Source organism: Camelus dromedarius, chromosome 11 (assembly GCF_036321535.1).
Source record: "Camelus dromedarius isolate mCamDro1 chromosome 11, mCamDro1.pat, whole genome shotgun sequence".
NCBI lineage: Eukaryota > Metazoa > Chordata > Mammalia > Artiodactyla > Camelidae > Camelus > Camelus dromedarius.
In genome coordinates, this window is record NC_087446.1 from 30,549,479 (window position 1) to 30,575,585 (window position 26,107).

Here is a 26,107-nt window from a genome sequence, read left to right on the forward strand (position 1 = left end):
ATTTTTCTCTCAGCACTGCTTTAGCTGTGTCCCAAATATTTTAATAAGTTACATTTTCTTTCAGGTTAAATTTTTTAAAATTATTTTTCATTGATGTTTTTTACTGAAATATCCTCTTTTGACACATGAATTATTTGCAGTTTGTCATTTCACTTCCGAATGTTTAAAGATTTTCTGCTCCCTTTCTGTTAGTTTCTACTTTGATTCTATAGTGGCTGGAGAACTCACTATAATTTCAACTTTTATAAATTTGCTGAGGCTTAGTTTATGGCCCAGGATATTGTCTGTTTTGGTATACGTTCAGTGGCCATTTGAAAAGAATGTGTTTATGTGCTCTTGTTGGGCAAAGTGTTCTATAAATGCTGATTAGTCTTCTGGTTGATGGTATTGTTGAGTTCTACATCCTTCTTGATTTTCTGGTTGTTCTATCAACTGTTGAGATGGGGGGTGTGAAGTTCCTAGCAATAACTGTGGGTTTGCCTATTTCCCTTTTAGTTCTATCAGTTTTTGCTTCACATATTTTGCAACTCTGTTTGGTTCAAACACATTTAATATTCCTGTATCTTCTTGGTGAACTGATATTTTTTGTCATATAATCTTTACCTCTGGTATTTTCCTTTGCTCTGAAGTCTATTTTATCTGATAATATAGCCACTCCTGCTTCTTTTAGTTAATGCTGACATGATGTATCTTTTCCTATTCTTTTACTTACCAACCACCTATATTGTTATGTTTGAAGTTTCTGGTAGACAGGATACAGTTAGGTCTTTTATTTTAAAATCGATTCTGCAAATCCTCATCTCTTAATTGGTATTTTTAGACCACTTACATTTATTATGACTATTAATATGCTATAGCTTATAGCTTTCTCATTTTTTTTCACTTCCTGTTTTACATTTCTGTTTTCTTTTTCCTGCTTTCCAATGGTTTACTTGAACACTTTAAAGGATTCCATTTTGATTTATCTATAATGTTCTAAGTATATCTCTCTGTACAGAGTTCACAGTTGTTGCTCTGGGTATTACATCATAAATACATGGCTTCTAGTCTAAAGGGTCATTTTACCTGCATATACAGTGATGTATAGAAACTATCTCCCTTTACAATCTTTTGCCCTTCTTGTTTTATAATTGTCTTATTTCCTCTAAATACGTTTAAAACCACATCAGATAGTGTTACAATTTTTGCTTCAACCATCTAACAAAATTTAGAAAATTTATGCAGGAAAAGAAAGTCTACTGTATATACCCACAGTTTGCTTACTGTCTTCTTTTATCCTTGATGTTTTGAGATTCCTTCTTTAAGTTTTTTCTTTCCGTTTAGGGTATTTCCCTTAGACATAACTTTGGAATAGGTCTACTGGTGACAGATTCTCTTATTTTCTTTTTTCTAAAAATGTCTTCATTGACCTTTTATTTCTGAAAGATATTTTTGCTGGATATAGAATTATCAATTGACACATCTTTACTTTCAGCACTTAATGATATCATGGCACTTCCTTCTAGGCTCTATAGTTTCTCATAAGAAGTGTCTTAGAATTGTTTTCCCTCTATTTCTCTCTTGCTGCTTTTAAGATTTGTTTTTCCTATCGTTTCTGTAAGTTTGACTAGAACGTCTCTTTGTCTGGACTTCTTTGACTTTATTCTATTATCAAAGTTCACAGAGCTGCTTAAATTTGTATGTTTGTACCTACCAATTTGGGGGAGTTTTCAGCCCTTATTTCTTCAAGTACTTTTCCAGCACTACTTCCTTTTTTCCTTTAAGGACAAAAATCTTAGATCTTTTGTTATAGTTCCACAGGTACCTGAGGCTGTGTTTATTTCTTTTTAAAATCCATCTTCTTAGTTTGCTCAGATTTGGTCATTTCTAATGTTCTGTCTTCAGGTCACTGATTGTTTCTTCTACCCTCTCCATTTTTCTGGTAAGCCCAGCAACTGAGACTTTTTTTTTTTTGGAGGGGTTTTGATCATATTTTTAATACTAAAATTTCCATTTGGTCCTCCCTCTATTTCTATTTCTTTGCTAAGACTATTTTTTCATTTGTTTCAAACATATTTGTAATTGTATATTGAAGAATTTTTACCATAGCTACTTTAAAACCTTTGTTGGACAATTCTAACGTCTACCATCTCAGTGTTATCAGCATCTATTAATTGCCTTTGCTCATTTAGTTTGAGATTTTTCAGGTTCTCAGTATGTGATCTTCGATTGAAATTTGGACTTTTTAGTTATTGTGTTACGAGATTATGGATCTCATTTAAAGTTTGTTTTACCAGGCTTTTTATGACATCACTCTAACAGGGGAAGTAATGAGATGTTGCTGCCCCATTAATGCCAGGAAGAGGTAGCAGTCCAGATTACCCACTTCATCTCTGTGACACCCTTGGTGGGGAAGGATCCTCATGACATCCATGCTGAAGAAAAGTGGGAGTTTCAGCTCTCCACTAGACCCACTGGGTCTAGTGATTCCCCAGACAGCAGGAGAAAGAATGATTTATTACTGCTCCCCATGTGGCCTCCACTGACACCACAGTGTCAGGTATGGCCTCTGTTGACACTACAAGGGGTAGGCAATAGTGAAAGTCCTGATTCTGCACTAGGACTTCTCTGACACTACCCAAGTTGGGAAGAAGTGGGGCACCTAATTACTGCCAGTTGAGGGTAGAAACCTAGGCTCCCAATGTCATCTCCAATGCCAGTATAGCAAGGGTAGGGGAAGCCCTTGCTATTGCCAAGGTAGGATATACATCCTGGTTCCCTACCTGACCTTCTCTGGTATTATCCTGGCTGGAAGTTAGGGTTCCTCATTACAGTCCGGGGAAAGTGGGAAGTCTAGGTGCTCCACTGCTCTTTGCTGGTATGGGTGGACATGGTACCAGTTTTTACTACAGTATTTAGATGGAGTAGAACCATTATTATCTAAACTCAATAGGCTACTAGGCTGCTGTTTTCCTAGGGCTTTGCCTAGAGAGAACAGGCTTCTTATTGTCTATACCAAGTAGCCAGTTTCTTCAGCATCAAGCCTGGGATATATTAGGCAAAATGAAAACCCAGTGAACATACTACAGTCAGTCCTTGGGTCCCAACGTCCTGATATACCTTTCTTCCATCTTTTAGAGCCTTACGTTTGTTTTATATGTAATGTTGAGATTTTTGTTTTACTTATCAGGAGGGACTGGGAAAAGTACAATTTACTCCATTTTCCTGAAAGCAGAAGTCTTTTGGCTGCTTTTAAGATTTTCTTATTGCTAGTTTTAAGTAATCTGAATCTATGTGCCTTGGTATAATTTTCTGCACATGTGGCTTAGTGAGATTCTTGGATCTATGGATTTATACTTTTCATGAAATCTTAGAAATTGAGCCATTATTTCTTCAATTTTTTTTAACTGTCCCTGTCTCCTTTCAGAGTTCAATTATCTGATATTATCCCACCATGTGATACAGCCATCTTTTTCTTGTCTTTTTTCTCTTTGTATCTCATCTTGGATAGTTTCTCTCACTGTATCTTCAATTTAGCTATTATCTTTTCTTCTGCAGAGTCTAATCTACTTCAGGTATACTTTTCCATTTAGATTGTATTTTTCAGCATTGGAATCTTTTCTTAAAAATATTTTCCACATTCTTCATTATGTTCAAGGTTTCCCTTAATTTTTTAAGCATATGGAGTATATTCAAATGGCTTAATGACTTTGCTTATTCTATAATTTCTAGGTCTGTTTCTATTGATCTTTTCCTCCATTATGAAATAAATTTTCCTGCTTCTTTGAACACCCAGTCATTTTTTAAAATTAGTTTTTATATTTTAGAGCAGTTTTAAGTGCAAGTAATATTTAACAAAGTACAGAGCGGCCCTATCCTCACATACCCAGAGACTCCCCCACTATCAACATTTCACACCAGAATGGAACATTTGTTACAACTCATGAAACTACATGGACATATCATTATGACCAAAAGTCCATAGGTTATAGTTCACTCTTGGTACTGTACATTCTATGGATTTTGACAAACATATACTGGCATGTATCCACCATTATAGTATCACAAAGAACAATTTCAGTGCCCTCAAAATCCAATGTGCCTCACCTATTCATTCCACCCCACTCTTCTAACCCTTGGCAACCACTGATCTTTTCAATGTCTCCATAGTTTTGCCTTTTCCAGAATGTCATATAGTTGGAAACCTGTCTTTTCAAACTGGCTTCTTTCAGTTAGTAATAGACATTTAAGGTCCTCCACATCTTTTCATGGCTTGATAGCTCATTTCTTTTTAGGGCTAGATAATATACCATCGTCCAGATGTACCACAGTTTATTTAACCATTTACCTACTAGAGAGCATCTTGGTTGCTTCCAAGTTTGGGGATCAGGAATAAAGTTGCTAGCAACATTTCTGTGCAGTTTGTTGTGCAAACATAAGTTTTCAACTCTGTGGGGTAAATACCAAAGAGTATAATTGCTGGGTCACATAATAAGACTGTTCAGTCTTGTAATAAACTGCCAAACTATCTTCTAAAGAGGCTGTACCATTCAAGTCCTGTTGTACCACATCCTCACCAGCAACTGGTGTTGTCAGTGTCTTGGATTTGGCCACTCTAACAGTTGTGTAGTGGTATCTCACTGTTGTTTGAATTTGTAATTCCCTAACGACATGTTGATTGTCTTTTCATATGATTGTCATATACCTCTTCTTTGGTAAGATGTCTATTAAGGTTGTTGGCCCATTTTAAAATCAAATTGTTTTCTCATTGTTGAGTTTCATAGTTCTTTGTGTATTTTAGATAACAGTCCTTTGTATATTGTGGATAACAGTCCTTTACCATATGTGTCTTGAGCAAATATTTTCTCCCAGTCTATGGCTTCTCTTCTCATTCTCTTGAGAGTGTCTTTTCAGGGTGCAAATTTATTTCAATGAAATCTAATTTATTTCTTCCATGTATCACGTCTTCAATGTTATATCTAAGTCATCACCAAACCCAAGGTCATCTAAGTTTTTCCCTACATTATCTTCTAGGAGTTTGATAATTTTAAGTTTTACATTTAGGTCTACAATCTGTTTTGTATTAATTTTTGTGAAGGCTGTATGGTCTGCGTCTGGATTTTTTTTTTTTTTTTGCATATGCACATCCAGTTGTTTTAACATCATTTTTAAAAGACCATTTTTCTCTGTTGTCTTTTGTCCTCTGTCAAAGACCAGATGACTGTATTTGTATGGGTCTATTTCTCAACTCTGTGGTCTATTCCAGTGATCTATTTGTCTATTCTTTTTGCCAACAGATGCTGTCTTGATTACTGTACCTTTATAGTCAGTCCTCCAACTTTGTTCTTCTTCAATATTGTATTGGCTATTTTAGGTCTTTTTCCTCACTATATAAACTTTAGAATCAGCTTGTTGATATCCAAAAAATAACTTGCTGGGGTTTTGATTGGAATTGTACTGAGTCTGTAGACCAAGCTGGGAAGAACAGACATCTTGACAACATAAAGTCTTCCTCTCCCTGAACATGAAATATCACTCCATTCATTCTTCTAATCAAATGTTCAGAGTTTTGTTCATCAGATCTTCATATAGATCTTGTATATATTTTTTAAGCATTTCATTGGGAGTATGCTAATGTAAAAAATGTTTTTAATTTCAGATTCCACTTGTTCATTATTGTTATATAGGAAATTGATGGTCATTTGCATATTAACTTTTTCTCCTGCAACTTCACTGTAATAGCTGACTAGTTCCAGTAGCTTAGTATTTCAGATTTTCTGCACAATGATACATCTGCAAGCAAAGACAGTTTTATTTCTCCCTTCCAAATTTGTATGTCTTTTATTTCCTTTTCTTGTCTTATTATATTAGCTAAGACTTCCAGTACAATGTTGAAAAGGAGTTGTATGGGGTGATATCCTCGCCTTGTTCCCTGATCTTAGTGGGAGAGCTTTTTGCTTTTTACCATTCAGTGTGACGTTAGCTGCAGGTTTTTTAATAGATGTTCTTTGTTGAGGTAGTTTCACTCTATTCATATTTTGCTGAGAGTTCTTATCAAGGATTAGTGTTGGATTTGATCAAAAAGCCTTTTCTGCATCTACTGATAAGATATAATTTTTCTTCTTTGGCTTATTGATGTGATGAATTACATTAATTCATTTTCTGATGTTGAAACTGACTTGCATGCCTGGAATAAATCTGACTTGTTCATGGTATATTATTCTTTTTATGCTCCCTGTTGATTTCAATTTGCTAATATTTCATTGAGGATTCTTGCATCTTTGTTCAGGAGAGAGTTTGGTCTATAGTCTTCTTGTAATGTCTTTGCTTGGATTAGGTATTAAGGTAACACTGTCCTTATAGAATGAGTTAAGACTCCCTCTGGTTCTATTTTCTAGATATTACTCTACTTTGGCAAGAAGAGAAACCCCAGACTACCTAAATATGATTCTTGGCTCCACTGCCTACTGGCTGTCCAAAACTTGAACCAATTTCTCAGTGCTTTCTCATTAATGAGTGTCTTCTCACTTATAAAATAGGAATAATAATTATCTAATTTCTATGATTGTTGACAAAATTCAAAGAAATTATATATAAACTGTTTTTCCCAATAAATTAAATATAAATTTGCATCTTGCCTCTCTTTCACTTCAAATTCTGTAGATTCTCATTTACAAATCTGAAATCTATTTTAATATATCTGCTATATTTAATATGAAAACTAGTACTCTGATTAATGCTGTCAGGTACTAACAGCACTAATACCATTAATTTGAGTATTTTATGTGTCAGGCATTATGGTAAACATTTTGCACATGAAGTTTCAAGTTCCCACATCTTTGTTTTTAAAATCAACTTAGAAATAAAATAAAATAAAATAAAGTTAGCTTATCTTTTAATATTCCTAATTCTAAATTTCCCCTTTTCCCTGTATGTTTTTTGAATTGACTTTTCCTTATCAATGATGGAATACAAAAACATCCTCATTCATTTACACTAAGAAGAAGGGAGCATGTAAATTATTTGCAGATTTGAAGTTCTTATTTCAATTTCACTTCAGAAGTCACCATCTCCTTTCCTTATACGACTTGTTTTCTCCTAGTCAGAGAAAGACAATTCTAAGAACTGCTTTCTCCCCGTGACTATGTACCTGCCCCAGAGATGGACATGGAAGGATCAGGGGATGGGATACAAGAACTGCTGGAAAATGAGGTGATGTTCACTCAGCATCTTTAGAAGAATTCCTACTCAAACTGAACAAGAAAACAGGGATAATAAAACATGCCTTTTTCAGGCACTAAGAGTTACCTTGGTCATGGGGGTAAAGATAACTGACTGTGACTGACAGAAAAGGCTACGGCCCAGAGTACCCGAAAGTGGAGCAGTCAGAATGCTGGCAGCGAGGTGCAGGTGGGGGGTGCAGACCCGACACTGAAAACTCTAGCATGCTAAAGTAAAGGACAAGATCATCTACTCAAGAAATTTAAGCATGTGGAGTTTTAAATAATGATAATAGCAGCTAGCATCTGTTGAATGCTTACTATGTGCTAGTTACTTATCTAAGCACTTTACAGATACTAATTTATTAAATTCTCACAAAAACTTCTTGAGACAGGTACTGCTGATAACACCATTTTACAGATGAGGACACTGATGCAGAGAGTCACAGAGAGGTCAGTTCCCAATATTATGCTAAGTGAATATCTAAAACATTTAAAATTTTACGCACACAAAGTTACATTTTTGAGATATTCTAAACTGCCTTCACACAAAAAAGTTTAATGAGTAAAATTTCACAAAGCCTTTTTTAAAAGGTTGCCAAAATCAATCCCAGAGAATAATCTGGGAGACTTGTGCCTATGGCAGTGTGGCTCAGTGATCTGAGAAGGGTGCAAGTCAGAGAACTTGGAATATTTTTGATAAAGGAACCACCTGGGCTTAAAGCAGCACTCCGGATAGAACTTCAGAATCTACCAGAACAAAAAGGAAGTGTTTTGGGATGTTTCATGGTATTCACTGACATATGAGTCAGGATAAGGACCTAACACAGAAGCATTATCACTTTCGCGCTACCAGTGCTACAGGGAGAAAACGGCATGTGGTAACAGGGACTCAAAAAAGTTCTCCTTTTTGCCATAGGAACTCTGGCTTCTCACTAGTCCCTGACAAGCCATGGCAGAGGTCAGCCAGTTTGGAAAGCATGACGGAATAATCTCAGAGACCTGTCATTCTGTATTGTGTCACTGACAGTTCACATGATGCTGTACTTACTGTCCCTCTTTCGAGAACTGAAAACCTCTCCACTGAATTATTTTTCCTTCTTTCACTCATTTGGTCAACCAGAATAATCACCTGTACCTAAAACTCTTTGTACTTGTCCTTCATTACTCTGCAGAATATAAAATTAAGAGTCCTAATAAAATGAAAACACAATAGTACTTCTTCTGAATAACAACTATATATGCAACTTCAGAATTTCACCTGTATACAGACCCAGACATAATACGTACTTATATAGCCAAAGGCACTGAGAAATCATGATGTTATCTTTTTCATAAAAATATCTTCTTTCATATACTTTTAAAAATTCAGAATATCAAGAGGGACATATGAATTCCTAGAATGCTTCTCAGGAAAACACTAACGAAATCTGCCTCAAGTATTCCCCTAAGAACCAACACGCTAAAGAACATTTAGTTATTTCTCTGTAGAAGTGAAAATGTACAAGTATTGTGTACGTCTTTAATTAATGCAAGAAAATCCAATTATTCTTGGTGCATCATGCTAATATATTTTACATCAGTTAAAACCATAAAACTGATAGACGAGAAGAGTAGGCTTTACTGTGAAGTTTTACTTCTGTTGCGTGATCTACATCATCTCACTAGTTTTCACTTTAATTGTATAGAGAAACAGCAGTATAAAGATAAGTGATGGAATGAAAGCAGATACCCAATTATCCACTAATTGACATTGCTCCTGCATAATCAACTGGGAAATAGAAAAGAAAGAACGTGGGTCTTATTAGAAAGTTTTGCTTTTCTAGCTTTTACTAATCATGGCTTCTATGCCAGCCATTTATCTTCAGATTTCTAAGAATGTCAAAAGACATTCCAATTAGAAAATTAATGACACCACTGGCACCTTAAAAATTTTAATGACTCTCATTTGGTCTTTCACGGGTGAAAAATAGAATAGTCATCAGATTTCAGAGGCAGGTTTCATTCTTAAAAAAAAAAGCAGTAAAACTAAGAAACTAGAGAATACAAATAATCATTACCAGATAAATATCAACATTAGATTTTAAAAGTATAAAATAAAACACTACTATCCCTAACCTCAGTAGTTACTCTCCGATACACTAAACCTACATTTTAGGCTAGAAATCTTCATCATTCCTTTTTTCCACAAGAAAATTTTTATATGCCGTTCCTTTAAGTGTGTCATAATACAGATTTAAAATCTTTCATAATCATACACAATATAGATTAACTGATCTCTACAAAATTATAGCAGTTAGATGGCCCCTAATTAGTATGGCAACTTCAAATCATTGGTAATTTCAAACTTAAAACTGTGGGTTGAGAGCTGGGGTACCTAAGTTCTACTGTTAACTTGGCTGCTGAGTTTCTGTGAGACCTTGGGCAAGTCACTTAACCTGTGCTTCAGTGTCTCCATTTGAAATGAAGAAAATAAGATATTCCTGCCCCATTTCACTGATTATTATAAAAGTGAGATCATCTGTGAAAAAAAATCATTTAAAGCCATAAATAATTTTTAAATGAAAAAGACTATTACAAACGCTTATAGTTTTCTGGTACTGTGTTATTAATGGACTCAAATGACCCAAAATTCATTTAGCTTCTTACATATCAATCATGGAACAGTGTGTTAACAGATAAATCAGTCTGATCTAACTAGTAAATGGTAAAGGAAGGAGAGTATATATTAACTCTTAATTTCAAATAAAGACAATGCAATAAATATATATAATGAAGATGTGTTTATACATAGAATGATTCTCATAACTAAAGACACCAAGCTATTTTTTTTTAACAAATTATACTAGCATTAGATTTCTTACTTGAATATAGCAGTACAAAACTGGTATTTCTCTCTTTCCATCTTGAAAAATTATCTTAAGAGTAACATAAAAAATAAGAAATACAAACCTCATTTTTGGCAAAATTAGGAGATGAACCACAAAATGAGTAGAAAACCACCAAATATAACTGATACAGAATAGGGGGGTAGGCTGTAGGCAGCAAAAGGACAATGTTGCAGTTGTAGATATCAGAAAGAACAAAGTGATGATGAGGGGTACCATCTCAAGGGAGATAGGCACACCCTAAGGTATAAACCCCTTGTTTATATCAGTGGAAACAAGGAACATGGGATTACAACCAGAGCTCTCCTGAATATGATTTGGTTCCAAGAATTAGAGGGGGATAATGCTAAATAAGGAATCTCACAGACAAACTTGTGTTTGCAAAGAGAAGTCTGTCTCTGTGGGTGGAAAGACACTTTGTCTATCTCCACTGATTGGGGCAAAATAAAGGAAGAAAAGAAGAAAATCTAACAGCCAAAAAAGAACATTCACAAGAAAAATGTTGCTGTAGAGGAGATGAAAATCATGACAAACACTTGAATAGTAATTAATAAAACAATTATACAATCAACTCTAAGTGGAGATTTACAAAAAATATATAATCACAGAATTTTACTGACCAGAAGACTAATACCTAAACTAGCACAATCAACTAATATAATCAATCACTCACCTCTGATTCATATTTTATTTTTTCTTCTTCTAAAATACGTGCAAATTTTTCTTTCTGGTGTTCAAATTCTGATTTGAGAAATGTATGTTCATAGCGAAGTTTATTATACCCAGCTCTATACTTTTCCACTTCCTAAATTAAAAGAAGATTGTAATTTACCACAAATTTATAAATGAAATTTATACTCACTCCGAAAATCACTTTTGGAAAAATAACTATAAATTGTTTCATATTGAGTCATTCTAAAAGTAAAAATAAGCTTAACAGAAGTATAAATAAACCTTGGAAAAGTTCTCATTACAAGTATCCTCCAAACAGAATTAGCACACCCCTGAGAAGGTACCAATAAAGCAAATTACCATTCAATTAATCTTATTCCCTCAGTGATTCTCATAAAAGAAAGGTATATAGCATGTCAAAACTTTTGATCTCTGAACTTAATAAAATATTTAAGAACGTAGCACATATTTCAAAATACAGTTAGATTTAAAAAATTAATTCTATAACAAAATATAAAATAATCCCCTAAATGTCAGATAGGACAAATTCAAAGTTGGTAAAAGATTGTTTGAATATTTAGTACAGTAACTTAAGGTTCAATCAAATATTACAATGATAGTTCAACACAACAGTCTGAAGAATATATGTAGCATCAACTCTTCTGACTAACCAGGAATACATGTAATTTCCTGGTATGCTCCAATTCTGCTTCCTAACACTACAAAAGTTGCTGGCACTCTGAATCTCAATAAGAATGTAGGCATTAGAGCAGAAAGATGAAGGAGACACTATTTCAGCATACATCTGGAAATTAACAAGGAAATACTCAGCTTACTGTGAATCTTAAGTTGAAAGATTTCTCTTCTAAGTCACTTTATAAACCAAGAAAATAGGTTTCCTGATTTTATTAGAGACATACTTGGAGTTTTTTCTTTTTTTTTAATGCTTTTAAGTTAACATACTTAACTTGATCACATACTTTACATTTAAGTGATTTTGTTTCTATCCAAAAATAAAATCTACTCCTAAACCATAATGCTTTGGTTATTAACCAGGAGGATATTCAAAAGATGACTTTATCAAGCCAGGAAGCCATTTATAAAAGGGGATTCCACAACTGTTTTGTGCAAAACAGCATCACTAGACTACAGCTTTTCAAAGGGGTCCATTTCAAAGAGGACAATATTCATTTGTATGTATAAGGACCAGTATATTTATTAAACAAGGTAACAAATATAAAATGTCTAGCATAGTACCTAATGTACTCAACATCTGTCATCTTTTCCTATTACCTTTACTCAACATTCAGTCACATTACACCAACATTTCGTATGAGGAGACTGATCTCAATCTGAAGAGAAACAAATTTTTACTTTTCTGAGGTTGGATGAAATTCATTTTTTCATTCAGCAAGTATTAACTGAGCACCTGTCATATGCTAGAAAGTGTTTTAGGAACTTGAAATATAACAGTGAACAAAACAGATTCCTCCTCTCAGGCAATTTACATTCTAGAGGTGGTAAAAGAAAAAATTTAAAATAAGCACGATAAATATTATATAGCATATTACAATACTATAAATACTAGAGAAAAAGAAAATGTAGAGCTGCGTAAATGGGAATCCAAAAGTTTAAGGAGCAGTAGGTTAGGTTGCAATATTAAATGGAGACAAGGGTTGGTCAAAGCAGGCCTCATTGAGAAGGTGACATTTCAGCAGACTCAAAAGAGATGAGGAAATTGGCAAAGAGATACATGGCAGGAGGAACAACTAGGGCAACGACTGAACTGCACCATTTCTGGAGTGCCAAAGAAACAGCAAGGGAGCCAGTGTGGATGAAGGAATGGGATCTGATCCTGCATAGTCTTAGAGGCCACTATAAGGACACTGAGTAAGAAGGGAAGCTAAGCAGGGCCTTTCAGCAGGAGAATGATACTTTTAAACAAGTCTTTCTCAGTCACATGAAGATAAAGGCATAGTCCTTCTATACAAATTACTTACTTCATCCAGGTTCCTAAAACGTTCTCTCATTGGAGTTTCTAGTTCTTGTTGTATTTGGGCTCGTAACAATTCCAACTTCTGTGGAGTTAATACCTAATATACAGAGAAACACAAACAATTCTAAATAAGATATCACAAATAGTAAATTTAAGAATTAGACAAATTTTAAAGCCTAATTATGACATAAATTCAACTAATAGAAATTTCAAAATACACCTAATTTTACAATAATTATCATATAAATAGAACTATCATTTGAAACAATACTTAAAGAAACTCAGTTTCAGGCTCTCAGAGATGTCCAAAATTCCATTCACATGAGGTAAAGGCAATCACTAATTATTATTATTATTACTGCTTTGTTAGGAATAACTATGTTGGCATCTAAGGTTATTTTGTTGGATACAGTGGTTGAGTGTATTTTCTAAAGCAAGCAAAATAAAGATGTAATAATTTGGTATATCATAGGAAATTCTTCAGGCTTACTTTCAGTCAGAAAAAGCAGATTTTTACTCTGACCACCAAAATTAATTTAGACTCCTCCCTGTTATACTCTTGTAGAACTCATATTTCAGTAATAAGTATTTATGTAAGCTCCTTAAGAGAACACATAGCCTTTATTCACCATGTGTTCCCAACACCTTGCACTACTGCCTGGCACATAGGAAATACTCAATTACTTACTGAGAGCACCGAATCCTAACCACTAGACCACCAGGGAACATCTCAGTTACTTACTGAATGAATTAGTTAATGAGTATCAGTTGTCAGAAAAAAAAAAACCCTCTAGTTTGTATTTACATTAATCTCTACCAACTAAGAGTAACAGTCAGCTTAATTCATTCATTTATTCATCAATTCTCCAAATATTCCATTCTACTGAATGAATGCCTACTATATATAAAACACTGGGCAACATGCCACAATCTACATAACACACCGTTCTAAATTCCTTACATGTATTAATTTAATACCCAGAACAATCCAGAATGTACCTACATTATCATCCCCTTTTTACAGAAACGAAGCACACACAGTTTAACTTTCTAAGGATCACAAAAACTCACAGGAATTATATCTCTCCCCATAAAAACTTCAAATTTTCAAATGAAAAATAACTTACACATGCAAATAACTACAAAAATTGGCAATAAAGGCTTACCAGACAGGTAAAGACAAACAGAAGACATTTAGGACTGAAAGAATGGCACAAAGGAATGGGAAAACTAAAGCTTAGGTAGAACACAAAACCAAACAATAAGTAAACTATTAAATCCCCTGGGAAGAAAAATGATTCTCAAAGGTGAGCTAAAGGCATTTCAGATGGAGCCACACTAAGCACGATAGGAAATTTAGCATCCTGAGTCCCTGTGTTAATGCTGGCAGCAATCTCTAGATTGTGACAAACAAGGCCTTGCTGACCCATTTCCAAACATCACCTAGGAGAGCTGCATCCTGGCTGAAAATAAAAGGGAGAGAGGTAGGAGCCACAGAGTGGAAGGTTCCTGAGTACCACATTCACACTCCTATAATTTACTCAGTATTCAACAGTATTTATTTAAATTCTAGTTTTACTTAAAATAAATAAATATAATCACATAAATAAAATAATTTTAACAAAATTAATGATAACATTAAAAAACAAAGTCTTCTCACTTCATCCTTCAGTTTTCCTCTTAGGAAGCAACAACTGTTAAGTTTCTTACATATCCTTTTTGAAATAATCCATAGATATATAAGCATATAAACCACTTTTAATTTTTACATAAAGAAAGGCATACTATACACATTTTTGTGTATCTTGCTTATTCACTGAAGGTTGTTAAGCTTAAGAATGGCATCATATGTATATTTCAGAAAGAAGCAAGATAAATCAAAAGTTTTGGTGGGAAAGAATTGGTGGCTGTGGGAAGAAGAGGCAGTGAACGGAGCCAGAGGAACCAGATAGAAAGCTCCTGTATAATAAGGTTTATGATGTCAAGAGTCTGTGATAGTTTTGAGGCCAAAGAAAGAATGGGTGGTAATTAAAAGAGAATAATATGTAAATTTTATTTGAATCCTATTTCAAACAAGCCAACTTCAAAAATAATAAACAAGCAAAAACTAGGATAAAGTTAGGGACATCTGAACAAAGATGCACTATTAAGAGGTATTAAAAAATAAGTACTGTTAGGTTTGGAAATAGTACTGTGGCTATGCTTTTGAGGGATTGTCTTGGTATATAATAGAGATATATAGTAAAATATTTAGGGGTGAGATAATATGATTTGCTTCAAAATAATCCAGAGGGGTTGAGAGACAGAGGGGAAGCACTCGAAGATAAAACAAGCCAGGCTCAGAGATGACAGTTATTGATGCTGGGTGATAGGTACATGGGGATGTATCATACTACTCTCTATACTTTTGTACTTGAGATTTCCATCATTAAAAGTTAATCAAAAATAAAAGTGCTTCCAATTCCAGCAGTTGGAATAGAGACCAGCTTTACCCTGCTCCTTGAAACAAATGAAAGACTGAACAAAAATCAAACAACAGTTTTCAAGACACTGGACATAATGAAGTGGCAAAGCTCGCTAAGAAACAGAAAACATAGAAGTGAACTTCACAAAAGCTTCTGGGCCATGGCAAAGGAAGGGATATTCAGGCAGAGTCTGATGGACTCCCTAACTTGTAGAGGTGATACCCAGAATCCAGGGAGACTAGTGTGGCTAGAGTCACAAGACAGAGTAACAGAAAGGAGGGTAGCAAAAAAAAGAAAATTATGAAGATCTGCAAAAGGTTCCTCTTGACTCATTCAGCAGAGTACTGATCAGCACATGCATGTAAGGAAAATACCTGAGGCCAGGCGAAAAGCCACCTGAAAGGATTAGAGGGAAGAGTACTCAGAGTTCACAGTTCCTTTTCCCAAAAGCCAGAATGAAAACTTCATCTTAGAGTTATGAGTAGAGTACTCAGAAGGGTCTCAGTAGTGGGAAATTATTAGCACTAAACACCAATCTGCTCCCACTTAACAAATCTTAGAAGCAAGCCCCAGAAAGTCAAAACTATTTCCAAGTAACTGTCCCAGACAAAGCCCAAGAAAATTAATCAGAATATAAAAATATTTAGCACTCAGCAAAGTAAAATTTACAATACCTAGCATCCAATAAACATTTACAGGCATAAAAGACTTAAGAAAAAATTTAACCAAGGAGGTGAAAAACCTACATAGTGAAAACTGTAAGACACAGATGAAAGAAATGGAAGATACCAAAAACATGAAAAGATACTCTATGTTCATGGATTGGAAGAATTAATATTGTTAAAAAGTCCATACTACCCAAAACAATCTACAGATTCAAAGAAGTCCCTATCAAAATTTCAATGGCAGATTTCACAGAACCAGAATAAACAATTCTAAAATCTGTATGGTACCACAAAAGACCCTAAGTAGCCAAAACAATCTTGAGAAAGAAGAACAAAGCTGGAGGTATCACACTCCCTGATTTCAAACCACACAACAAAGGCATAGAAATCAGAACAGTGTGGTACTGGCACAAAAACAAATACACAGATCAAAGGAACAGAACTGAGAGCCCAGGAAATAACCCACAGATATATGGACAATTAGTCTATGACAAAGGAGCAAAGAAATACAATGGAGAAAGGACAGTCTCTTCAATAAACTTTGTTGGGAAAACTAGACAGCTACATGCAAAGAATAAAACTAGGCCACTATTCCACAGCATACACAAAATTAACTTCAAATGGATTAAAAACTTGAAATTTAAAATCTGAAATCATAAAAGCCTAGAAGAAAACACAGGTGGTATCTTCCTTATTGACACTGGTCTTAGCAGGGTTAGACACCAAAGGAAAGGAAAACAAAAGCAAAAACAAATGGAACTATATCAAACTTAAAAGCTTCTCCACAGCAAAGGAAGCCATCGTCAAAACAAAAGTCAGCCAACTAAATGGCAGAAGATATTTGCAAATCATATATCCAATAAAAGTTAATATCCAAAATATATAAAGAACTCATATAACTCAATAACAAAACACCCAAGCAACCCAATTTAAAAATGGGCAGAGGGTCTTAGGCATTTTTCCAAAGAAGACATATAACTAGCCACAGACACATGAAAAGATGCTCAACATCACTAATCATCAAGAAAATGAAAATCAAAACCACACTGAGATATCACCTCACATCTATCAGAAACAATAATTATCAAAAGAACAACATATAATAAGTGTTGGTGAGAACATGGAGTAAAGGGAATCCTGTTGCACTCCTGATGGGAATGTAAACTGGTGAAGCAACTACGGAAAACAGCATAGAGGTTCCTCAAAAAATTAAAAATAGAACCACCATATGATCCAGTAATTACACCTCTGAGTATTTATCTGAAGAACACAAAAACACTAATTCAAAAATATATACAAATCCCTATGTTCACTACAGCATTATTTACAATAGTCAAGATATGGAAACAACCTGAGTATCCAGTGATGGATGAATGGATAAATAGAACGTGGTATATACACACAATGGAATATTAGTCATAAAAGAAAGAAATCCTGCCATTTGTGACAACATGGTTGGACCTTGATGGTTTTATAATAAGTAAAATAGATGGAGAAAGACAAATACAATACGATTTCATTCATATGTGCAATCGAACATACACACATACCAATGAACAAACACACAGATACAGAGAAAAGATTAGTGGTTACCAGTGGAGAAGAGGGTTGGGGGTGGGCAAAATTGATGAAGGGGTCAACTGTATGGTGATGGATGGTAACTAGACTTGTGGCGGTGATCACTCTGTACTGTATATAGATGTTGAACCATGCTGCTGTACATCTGAAGCTTAAATACAAGAGTAACTTTTTAATATACCAGAATGAAAAGCCTGAAAATACTACCCACAGTAAATATGGAAAGAAAACCAATCAACAAGAACCCAGAAGTGATACAGATGCTAGAATTACCAAAAACATTAAAATAATTATAACTGAATTCCATATAAAGCTAGAGTAAAGACTCAACATCATAAGGAAAGTATGAGAAAGACCAAAATTGGACTTCAGGAAAAATATTACAATTTCTGGGATGAAAAATGCACTATTGGATTAATGGCAGATTAGACACTGCAGGAGAAAAGATCAAAGAACTTGAAGACATGACAACAGGAACCACCCAAAATGAAACAAGGAGACAAAAAAGATTAAAAATGAACAAATGAGGTGGGGCAACAGCTCAGTGGTAGAGTGTATGCCTAATGTGTACAAGGTCCTGAGTTCAATCCCCAGTACCTCCATTACAATAAATAAAAATAAAATAAACAGAACATCAATGAGCTATGGGAGAACTTTAAGTGGCCTAATAGCTGACTCCCTGAAGGAGATAGGAGGCAAAAAAAAATGTTTTGAGAAGTAGTATCTAAAAATTTTCTAAATTTGATGAAAAGTATAAACCCAGACACCCAAGAAACTCAATAAATCCCAAGCACCAGGAACATGAAGAAAAGTACCAAGGCATGTCAATCAAATTGCTGAAAAGCTGCAATAAAGAAAAAAAACCTTAAAAGCTGCCAGAAAAAAAGACACTGCAAACACAGAACAAAGATAAGGATGACAGCAAATATGTGAAACAAAAGAGCAATATCTTTAAGTATTAGGGGAAAAACTGTCAATCTATAATTTAATACTCAGCAAAAATATCTTTAAATAATTTCTTTTATAAAAGCTGAAAAAATTTCTCACCAGTATTTCTGCACTATAAGAAATGTTAAAATCTTAAGATGGTAGGAAAATGATACTGATGGAAATACGGATCTACACAAAGGGAAAAAACAACACTGGAATTGGTAACTACACAGGAGACTTGTGACTTATGAGGTCTCCGATAACAAAAAAAATCTTATGATTAGAGACTCTTTTATCTCATAAGAATTTTATTAAAAACAAGCACACATAAAAAAACTATTTTCCTCCCCTCTCCCTCAAAGCCAACATACACTAAAGGAATAGAATCAGAGGATTATCCCAACGCCATTTTAGGAGGAAGTTATGCTGTGTCTTAGACTTCTAATGGAATACTGCCACTATTTGTCTCAAAAGAAGCTTAAAAAAATGCTTTATCATGTAACTGTCTATGTGTCATTACCTATATTAAATCTATAAAAGTAAGTCATATTAGCACTACAAGATTTATCATATTAATACAAAATAGACCAATATTTTCCAAAGAATGTTTTAATTTAAGAGGGCAAATATTGTAGTGCCAGAGATTCTTAAAAACTCAACCAACTGAGTAGTAAATTTTGCTCTGAGCTTCCTAGATAAATAAATGGGAAACATACTGGATTACATAGTTTTTGTTGCCTGGCACAAAGAAAGTACATACATTTTTGGTAAAGTAATTTTTAAAAATTTTTGTCAGAAATCTATAAAACAAATCCCGTATTTTTAAAAAAGGTTTTGCTAATATATTACATAATGATGATACAATAACAACAGCTAACACATTCTAATCACTCACCACATCAAAGCACTGTACTAACACTTTCTATGCATTCTCATTGCATCTTTACAATCACCCTATGAGCTAGGCACTATTATTATTCCTATTCACTACCACTACACAAATGACACAGAAATCTTCTTCAGATGGATGTGTTTTATATTGCTATTTCTATAAAAGCCAAAGGGATATTAAATCTTAACTCAGAAAAGGCATTTTGCATGTAGACAATATAATACATGTGTATTTTAAAAATAATCACCTTTCATAAAACCTTCATCAAAGTATCTCTCCCGGATTTTACTTTGTTGAATTTACTTAACTACAATTTGTACAAATTGCAAGCATCCATTAAAGCAAATAGCTAAATTGCTTCAATATGTGTATGTATGAAGAGCTGTTTCTTTCAGTTATTTTTTTCCAGGTAAATATCACACAGAAATCAGACATGTTAATCTTGAAAAACAGAAACTTTACCAGACAAACTGTATCTGTAAGCAAACATCTGTGAAGTTATCACATGGAGAAATGTCGAAAGTTCCTTTACATAGGTCCAAGGAACAGTACAAGAACCAAACGGAGGCTAACAGGGAGAATGATTTCATTTCACTATAAGAGAGAAAATGCTTAACATACTCCAATCCATAAATGGAGGTGGGTCACTCTGCAAGTTCACTATATTCTCTAGCCCTGAAAGCACTGACGCAGAGAATGAAGAGCTCTGTGCCACAGATGTTCCAAACGGGAATTCTGCTTTGGATGGTGTGACCAGTTTTCTAGATTTGCCATGAAAAATACCACAAACTGAGTGGCTAAAAAAACAGAAATTTATTGTCTCACAATTCTGGAAGCTAGAAGTCCAAAATCAAGTTGTCAGCTAGGCCATGCTCCCTCTGAAAATCATACGGAAGAATCCTTCCCTTGCCTTGTTCGAGCTTCTAGTGATGTGCTGGCAATCCCTGGTGTTCCCTGGCAGATGCAGCACTTCAGTCTCTGCTTCTGTCACCACAAGGCGTTCTTTCCGCCCCTACCCCCAACACACCCCTCACCCATGTGTTTCTGTCTCTAAGTCTGTTCTCTTCTTCTAGGGACATCAGCCATACTGGATTAAGGGCCCATCATACTTCAGTATGACCTCATCTTAACCTAATTAATTACACTGGCAAAATCCTATTTCCAAATAAGGTCACATTCTGAGCTATTGGAGTTAGAACTTCAACTTATCTTGGTATGTTTCATAACAGATATGAAAGAGAACTAGATGATTAACAACTCTAAGGTGCTAAGGCGCTAGGTACATATGAGACAAGAAGTGCAACATATTATATACAAACAGAACAATTCTGACTCATTCAGGTGCTAAGGCACTAGGTACATATGAGACAAGAAGTGCAACATATTATATACAAACAGAACAATTCTGACTCATTCATTTATTCTATTTATTTATGTCATTCACTTAACAGATATTTGCAAGGTGTCATCCTGAGCACTGGAGACACACTAAAAAGAAGTTCCTGCCCTCACAGAGCCTGTACTCAAATAGAATAAAAACTGCCATTATTAATGAGTATCTACTAAGTGCCAAACATTACTAAAAATATACAAGTTATCATTATCTCATTAGTCCTCACAAAAACCCTGTTAGGTAACAACTCTTATGCCTTCTACCACATAAGAAAATTAAGACACAGAAATATAATTATTTGTTGAAGGTCATTTTATCCCTGGTGAACTGATCCTTTTTTGGGTTATAAAAATACTCTTGTTACCTTGAGAGATACTCTCTGTCTTGGAGTCTATTTTATCTGATATGAATACAGCCACTCCAGTCTTCTTAAGTTTACTGTTTGCATGTTATTATTACAAATAAGCATGTCTACATGCTACTCTCATGAAACAGAGTAATTATATCCTCAATGCCTGAAGAATACTTTTAAGACCTTGGGTTCAGTGCTCACAGATTTCATTCATATAGGCCTCTCAATTTTTGCAAAACAAATTAATCCATCACTTCGAGACGTTTAAATTACATTTCCCTCTTCAACTCACACTTCGGAGGTTTTTATTTGCTGAAATGTCCTAAACATGTATACCTAGGAATGAAACAGTAAGTACACTAGAGGTTCCAACCCAAGCCTAGTGGTGATGTTCCCAACAGAGGAAGATTTCGAGAAGATACTGTGAAAAACTTACAACACTGCTGTCTAAGGAATCCATGAATTGAGTGATATGCCATATTGGATGACCTGAAAGATGGCTTTTTATTCTACCAACCCATGACTCCAGTATTAATACCTTACTGTAGCAAGCACTAGATAAGTAGAAGTACACAGCAGGTGCTACCTAGGGATAATGAGAAATTATCACTAACACCTACTAATTTGAAATGTATAGTAAGTTTGGTGCTCAAGTTTAGCTTTGTGCTACTTTCTAGGCAAATGGAAAATGAATAGTGTGAAAAATATCTAAAGAAAATGCAGTCAGTACCTTAGTACCAACTATTTGTTGCTTTAGAAACTTTATTTACCTCACATTCTGCACACAAATTATGTGCACACATTGTTTTTACAGTGTCTTTTAAGAAGTTCCTTATTAGTCATTTTTAGCTCAGTTTCCATTATAATACTTAAAGGAAAATAAGTAAATCTTTATTTTTAGAAAGGATTTTTTTTTAAATTTTAAGTTTTATCAATTCAAACTGGCCTTTTCTCCAATTATTCTGAAGAGCAAGATTATATTTAAATCAGAACAGAAAGTATAATATAAATTTACATAAAATAAGTTTTGTAGCTAACCCTACATGATAGCTAACATTCTAGAGTATATGAAAGAAGATTAAATTACACCACATAATTACACCACTCATTCTTAATGAGTATTTTGTTGTATAATAAATATAGAGAGAATTTACCAAAACTACTTACTTCTGCTAAACATCTGATTACTTTTATACTAACTCAAATGTATCTTACCTGCAGCTTCATTTCTTCCAAGACTTTAGTTTTCTCTACTAATTCACCTCTTAGCTCTTCAAGCAGCTGCTGAAATTTTTCCTGGTGAGTTTGCTTTTCATTTAACAGGTGCTTGAGCTCATTCTGTAACTTTATGTATTCATCTTGCAACCTGAGTTTTAGAAAAAGAAGAATTCAATTTTAAATGTATCCTTTGCTTTCTAATTGTATTACTTTATGTAAAGTCAACCAACACTACAGAGCAAGACCAATATCATATATTTCATTAAACTTGCAAATATCTTTGCTTTACAGAGTTCTATTTAATTATTAACACTGTAATCTCCGAATGCAGTTTTACATTGGGGGGGAAAACACACTGAATTTCATGTCTTGCTACTTTCAAGATAAGACTTAAATAAATTTACAACCTTGATTTAAAACAAAAAAATTACTATATTAAAAAAGGTTTAAATGTATACTGTATACTGCAAAATAACAAAATTATTCCATATGTTTCAGAGTAAATATTCAGACAAAATAAAAATTTTTAATCAAACCTCTCCGCTCTAAATTTAATTTACCTTGTGTGTTCAGTTTTCAGAGTCTGATAATTAGTTTTATGATGCTCACATCGTAAACGTTCATCAATTAACATTTTTTGGAACTCAGATTGAGAACCTGTCAGCCCACTGTCTCCACTGGGAGGAAAAATGGTGGGAAAAGTGTCCATATTGGTAAATGAGCTGACAACCATGTAAAAGTAAGTTCTGGCTTCCTTATTGTCTTAGTTTTCTTTCTAAGAGTATTTTCCACTTCCTTCTTGCTAAGACAGAATCTCAGGCGGCCAAATTATACCTGCAGAAAGAAATACACTTAATTAGTGATCACTGAACTCCTTCAGGTTATATATATTTTTATCATTTATTATTCTCCTTGTCATTTCATAACAAAACTCAATTTTCAGATTTTCAATTGGGCAAAAACAAAATTCAAGAATAAAGTTGAATCATACTTTAAATTTTCCTTACTTCCATGCAAAGTTTCTGTGACCCTCAAGGTCACATCTTCAAGCATTAACCTAACTAGAAGTACTGACAAGTACCGACTCTTCCAGTTTAGGTACTCCTGGATTCATAAACCATGAATGTTTGTTTCCTGAAGATACCAAGGTAAACTTCACACGTGGATTCTGATACAAAATCCACACTCTGAAATCAGGGGAAAAGCTATTTGGAACTTGACAAGTGGCTGGGGAGAATCACAGTCTTCACAAACATGACCTTCAGCAAGCAATTATGTCTGTGATCAATGCTACAGAGGGTCTTTTATTTGACACAAGGTGAACTGCACTTAGGCTGCAGATTCAGAGGAGAAATCAGTCAACACATAAATATTGATCATCTATGCACTGTGCTAAGAACAGGAAACTAAATCACCTCAGCTATCTCCAAAAGCACTGATCCAAAATTATGGAAGTAACTAAATGTTCGCATATCCAGAAGTTAAAAAAAAAAAAAAAAGACAAGTGTACTTACTGTAAATAATTACAAACAAAAATTTTAATCAAAATATTTCTGACCTTTTTAACTTCATTAATCTTTCTCAGGACTATTATATACATTTTTTCCCAATGGTGTCTCCCTTAGTCATGGGTGATTATTAATTACTTTTTTTTTTTTTTTTTTTTACTACAAGAGATGATCTTTAGCCTACACAAACCAACCATTAAATTACTGAGTCTTGACTGAATACACCATTTCTGATAAATTAATGTGATGTCTACATATTACATAAAAAGACTTTCATTAAACTAAAATTGGATTTGCTTTGGTTTCCTGCTTTGCCTATTTTAAAAGAGGCGGGGAAAGTCCTTTAAGGACACTTTACTCCTTATTCTTAGTTTAAATGTGTATAGAGATTCAACCTTTGCAAATGCTGCAGCCACAACATTATTCTGTCTAGAGCATATATTTGGTATGGAGTTAATAAATTGGATCATAAAATTGGCATGTAATTTTGATTCTGCTCTTTGATCCAAATTAATCTTTAAGAAATAGAAACACACAATAAACCTATTTCACACTTGGTAATAATATCACCAAAAAGCATTATAAAGGTTTTCACTTTAATTAGCTGAAAGAAACTGCATTGGAAAAATAAAGAGCTACCATGTAGGCCTACTACCAGTGAAAGATTTCCAACCTAAAATGAATACTTTTCTTCCATATTCCAGTTAGGTTGACAGCAAATATTTTCACTGACCCTAACCTTAAAATGGAAGTTAAGTCCTCAAGGAAATAAAATACACAAAGACTTAAATATTTCTAGAAAATAAAGTTAAAATGATTTATCTCCTTTCCTTTGAGCACTGAAATATCTACTCGAAGTACTCTCCAGGAATTCACAAGTTTCCGAATATTCCTTTCTCAATAACCACTATCGTCACTACACCTCCAATTCTAGTTCCTGTGCAATCTTACTTTCCCAAACCAAGAGGGTTTCTCCTGTTCCAAGATGATGTTTGCAATTTCATTACCTTCTATATGTTAATTTTAATGACTTATAAAGCTAGAATATACTACCACACATCACCAGTAGGTACCACACCCAAACGAATGATATACCTTACCCCTATCCACACAAAAAAACCATGTTGTTAATCTGCACTCACGTGTGCAGGCACACACACACACACACACACATCAATACTAAACTTTCTGGAAAGTTACCTGTTTCAAGATGATAAACCTGCTCATCCCCTGGCCCAATCCTAGGAATTCATTCTATGAAGATAGCTGAATGAATACCCAAATGTATTACTACATAGAATTTTTGGTGGTGGGGAGGGTATATCTCAGTCAGAGTGTGTGCCTAGCATGCAAGAGGTTTGTTCATTCCCCAGTACCTCTATTTAAAAATAAATAAATAAACCTAATTACCTCCCCACCAAAAAAAAAAAAAAAAAAGTAACTAAACTTCAAAAAAAGAAATCAGTACATGTACATTTTTAAAAAAACAATTTTCTTTGTGACCTTTTTAATAAAAAAAATTTAAAAATCAGAAATAACCTAAATTTCCACAAATAAAGGTACACTGATATGCATTAAAAAGGGTAAGTTAAATCTGTCCCCATTGCCCCCACAGCATTATGGAGAGTATGAGTGACAGATATACACACCCATATGTTTATATACACATGAAGAGTCAGACAGTGGTACACCAAGTTGAGAATAGTGGTTAACGTCCGGGGAAATAATAATGGGGGGACTCTCTAACAGGAAAACTTACACTTCCAACATTTTATTGTTAAATTTTCTTTTTAATAATTAGATTTTTTTCAGATAATGAACAATTCTACTATCACCCTATGTTCAAATTATCTTAAACCAAATTGCTCACCTTGCTTTCAGTCTACCTTCAACCTCCTTACTATCTAGCTTCCAGTATTGATACCAATATTATGCTACCATTCAACCACATTTACAACCCCAAAGCCTTCTCTGCTTTCTCTCTCAACTCCCCATGTATAAACACCAAATAACTCTTTCTTTAAAATGCATTCAATTCTCTCCATTCCTACTTAACCACAAAATGTCAGGCTCATGTCACTTCATAACTAGACTATCAAAGCTTTCTGTTATCCTTGCTTCTAATGTTTTCTCTCTCTGGTCTACTCAAAGCACTGCCAGATTAATTATCAAATTTTTTAATCTGACTTCTCACTTTCACTCAAAGGCTCTTATATAGGAGACAAAGTCAAAACAATCCAGTATTTCAAACAATTACATGGCAATAAATCGGACAACTTAGAAGAAATGGACAAGTTTCTAGAAATATACAGTCCACCAAAATGGAATCAAGAAAAAATACATTATTTGAA

The 26,107-nt window shown here is 34.2% G+C and overlaps 1 protein-coding gene across 5 annotated transcripts in view; it reads right to left on the reverse strand.

Moving 5' to 3' along the window:
- The window catches only part of CEP83 (centrosomal protein 83), a 145,454-nt gene that overhangs the window by 44,146 nt on the left and 75,201 nt on the right, over positions 1-26,107 (reverse strand). For all 5 annotated transcript variants that reach the window (XR_004140236.2, XM_010989950.3, XM_064491589.1 and 2 more), the window contains exons 2-5: positions 22,809-23,082; positions 22,246-22,396; positions 12,760-12,852; positions 10,761-10,892 (exon numbers count right to left, since the gene is read on the reverse strand). Coding sequence is in view for 4 of the 5 variants with exons in the window: in XM_010989950.3 (XP_010988252.2) it covers positions 10,761-10,892; positions 12,760-12,852; positions 22,246-22,396; positions 22,809-22,981 (549 nt within the window). In the remaining variant the exon portion in view is untranslated. The remainder of the gene's footprint in view (positions 1-10,760; positions 10,893-12,759; positions 12,853-22,245; positions 22,397-22,808; positions 23,083-26,107) is intronic.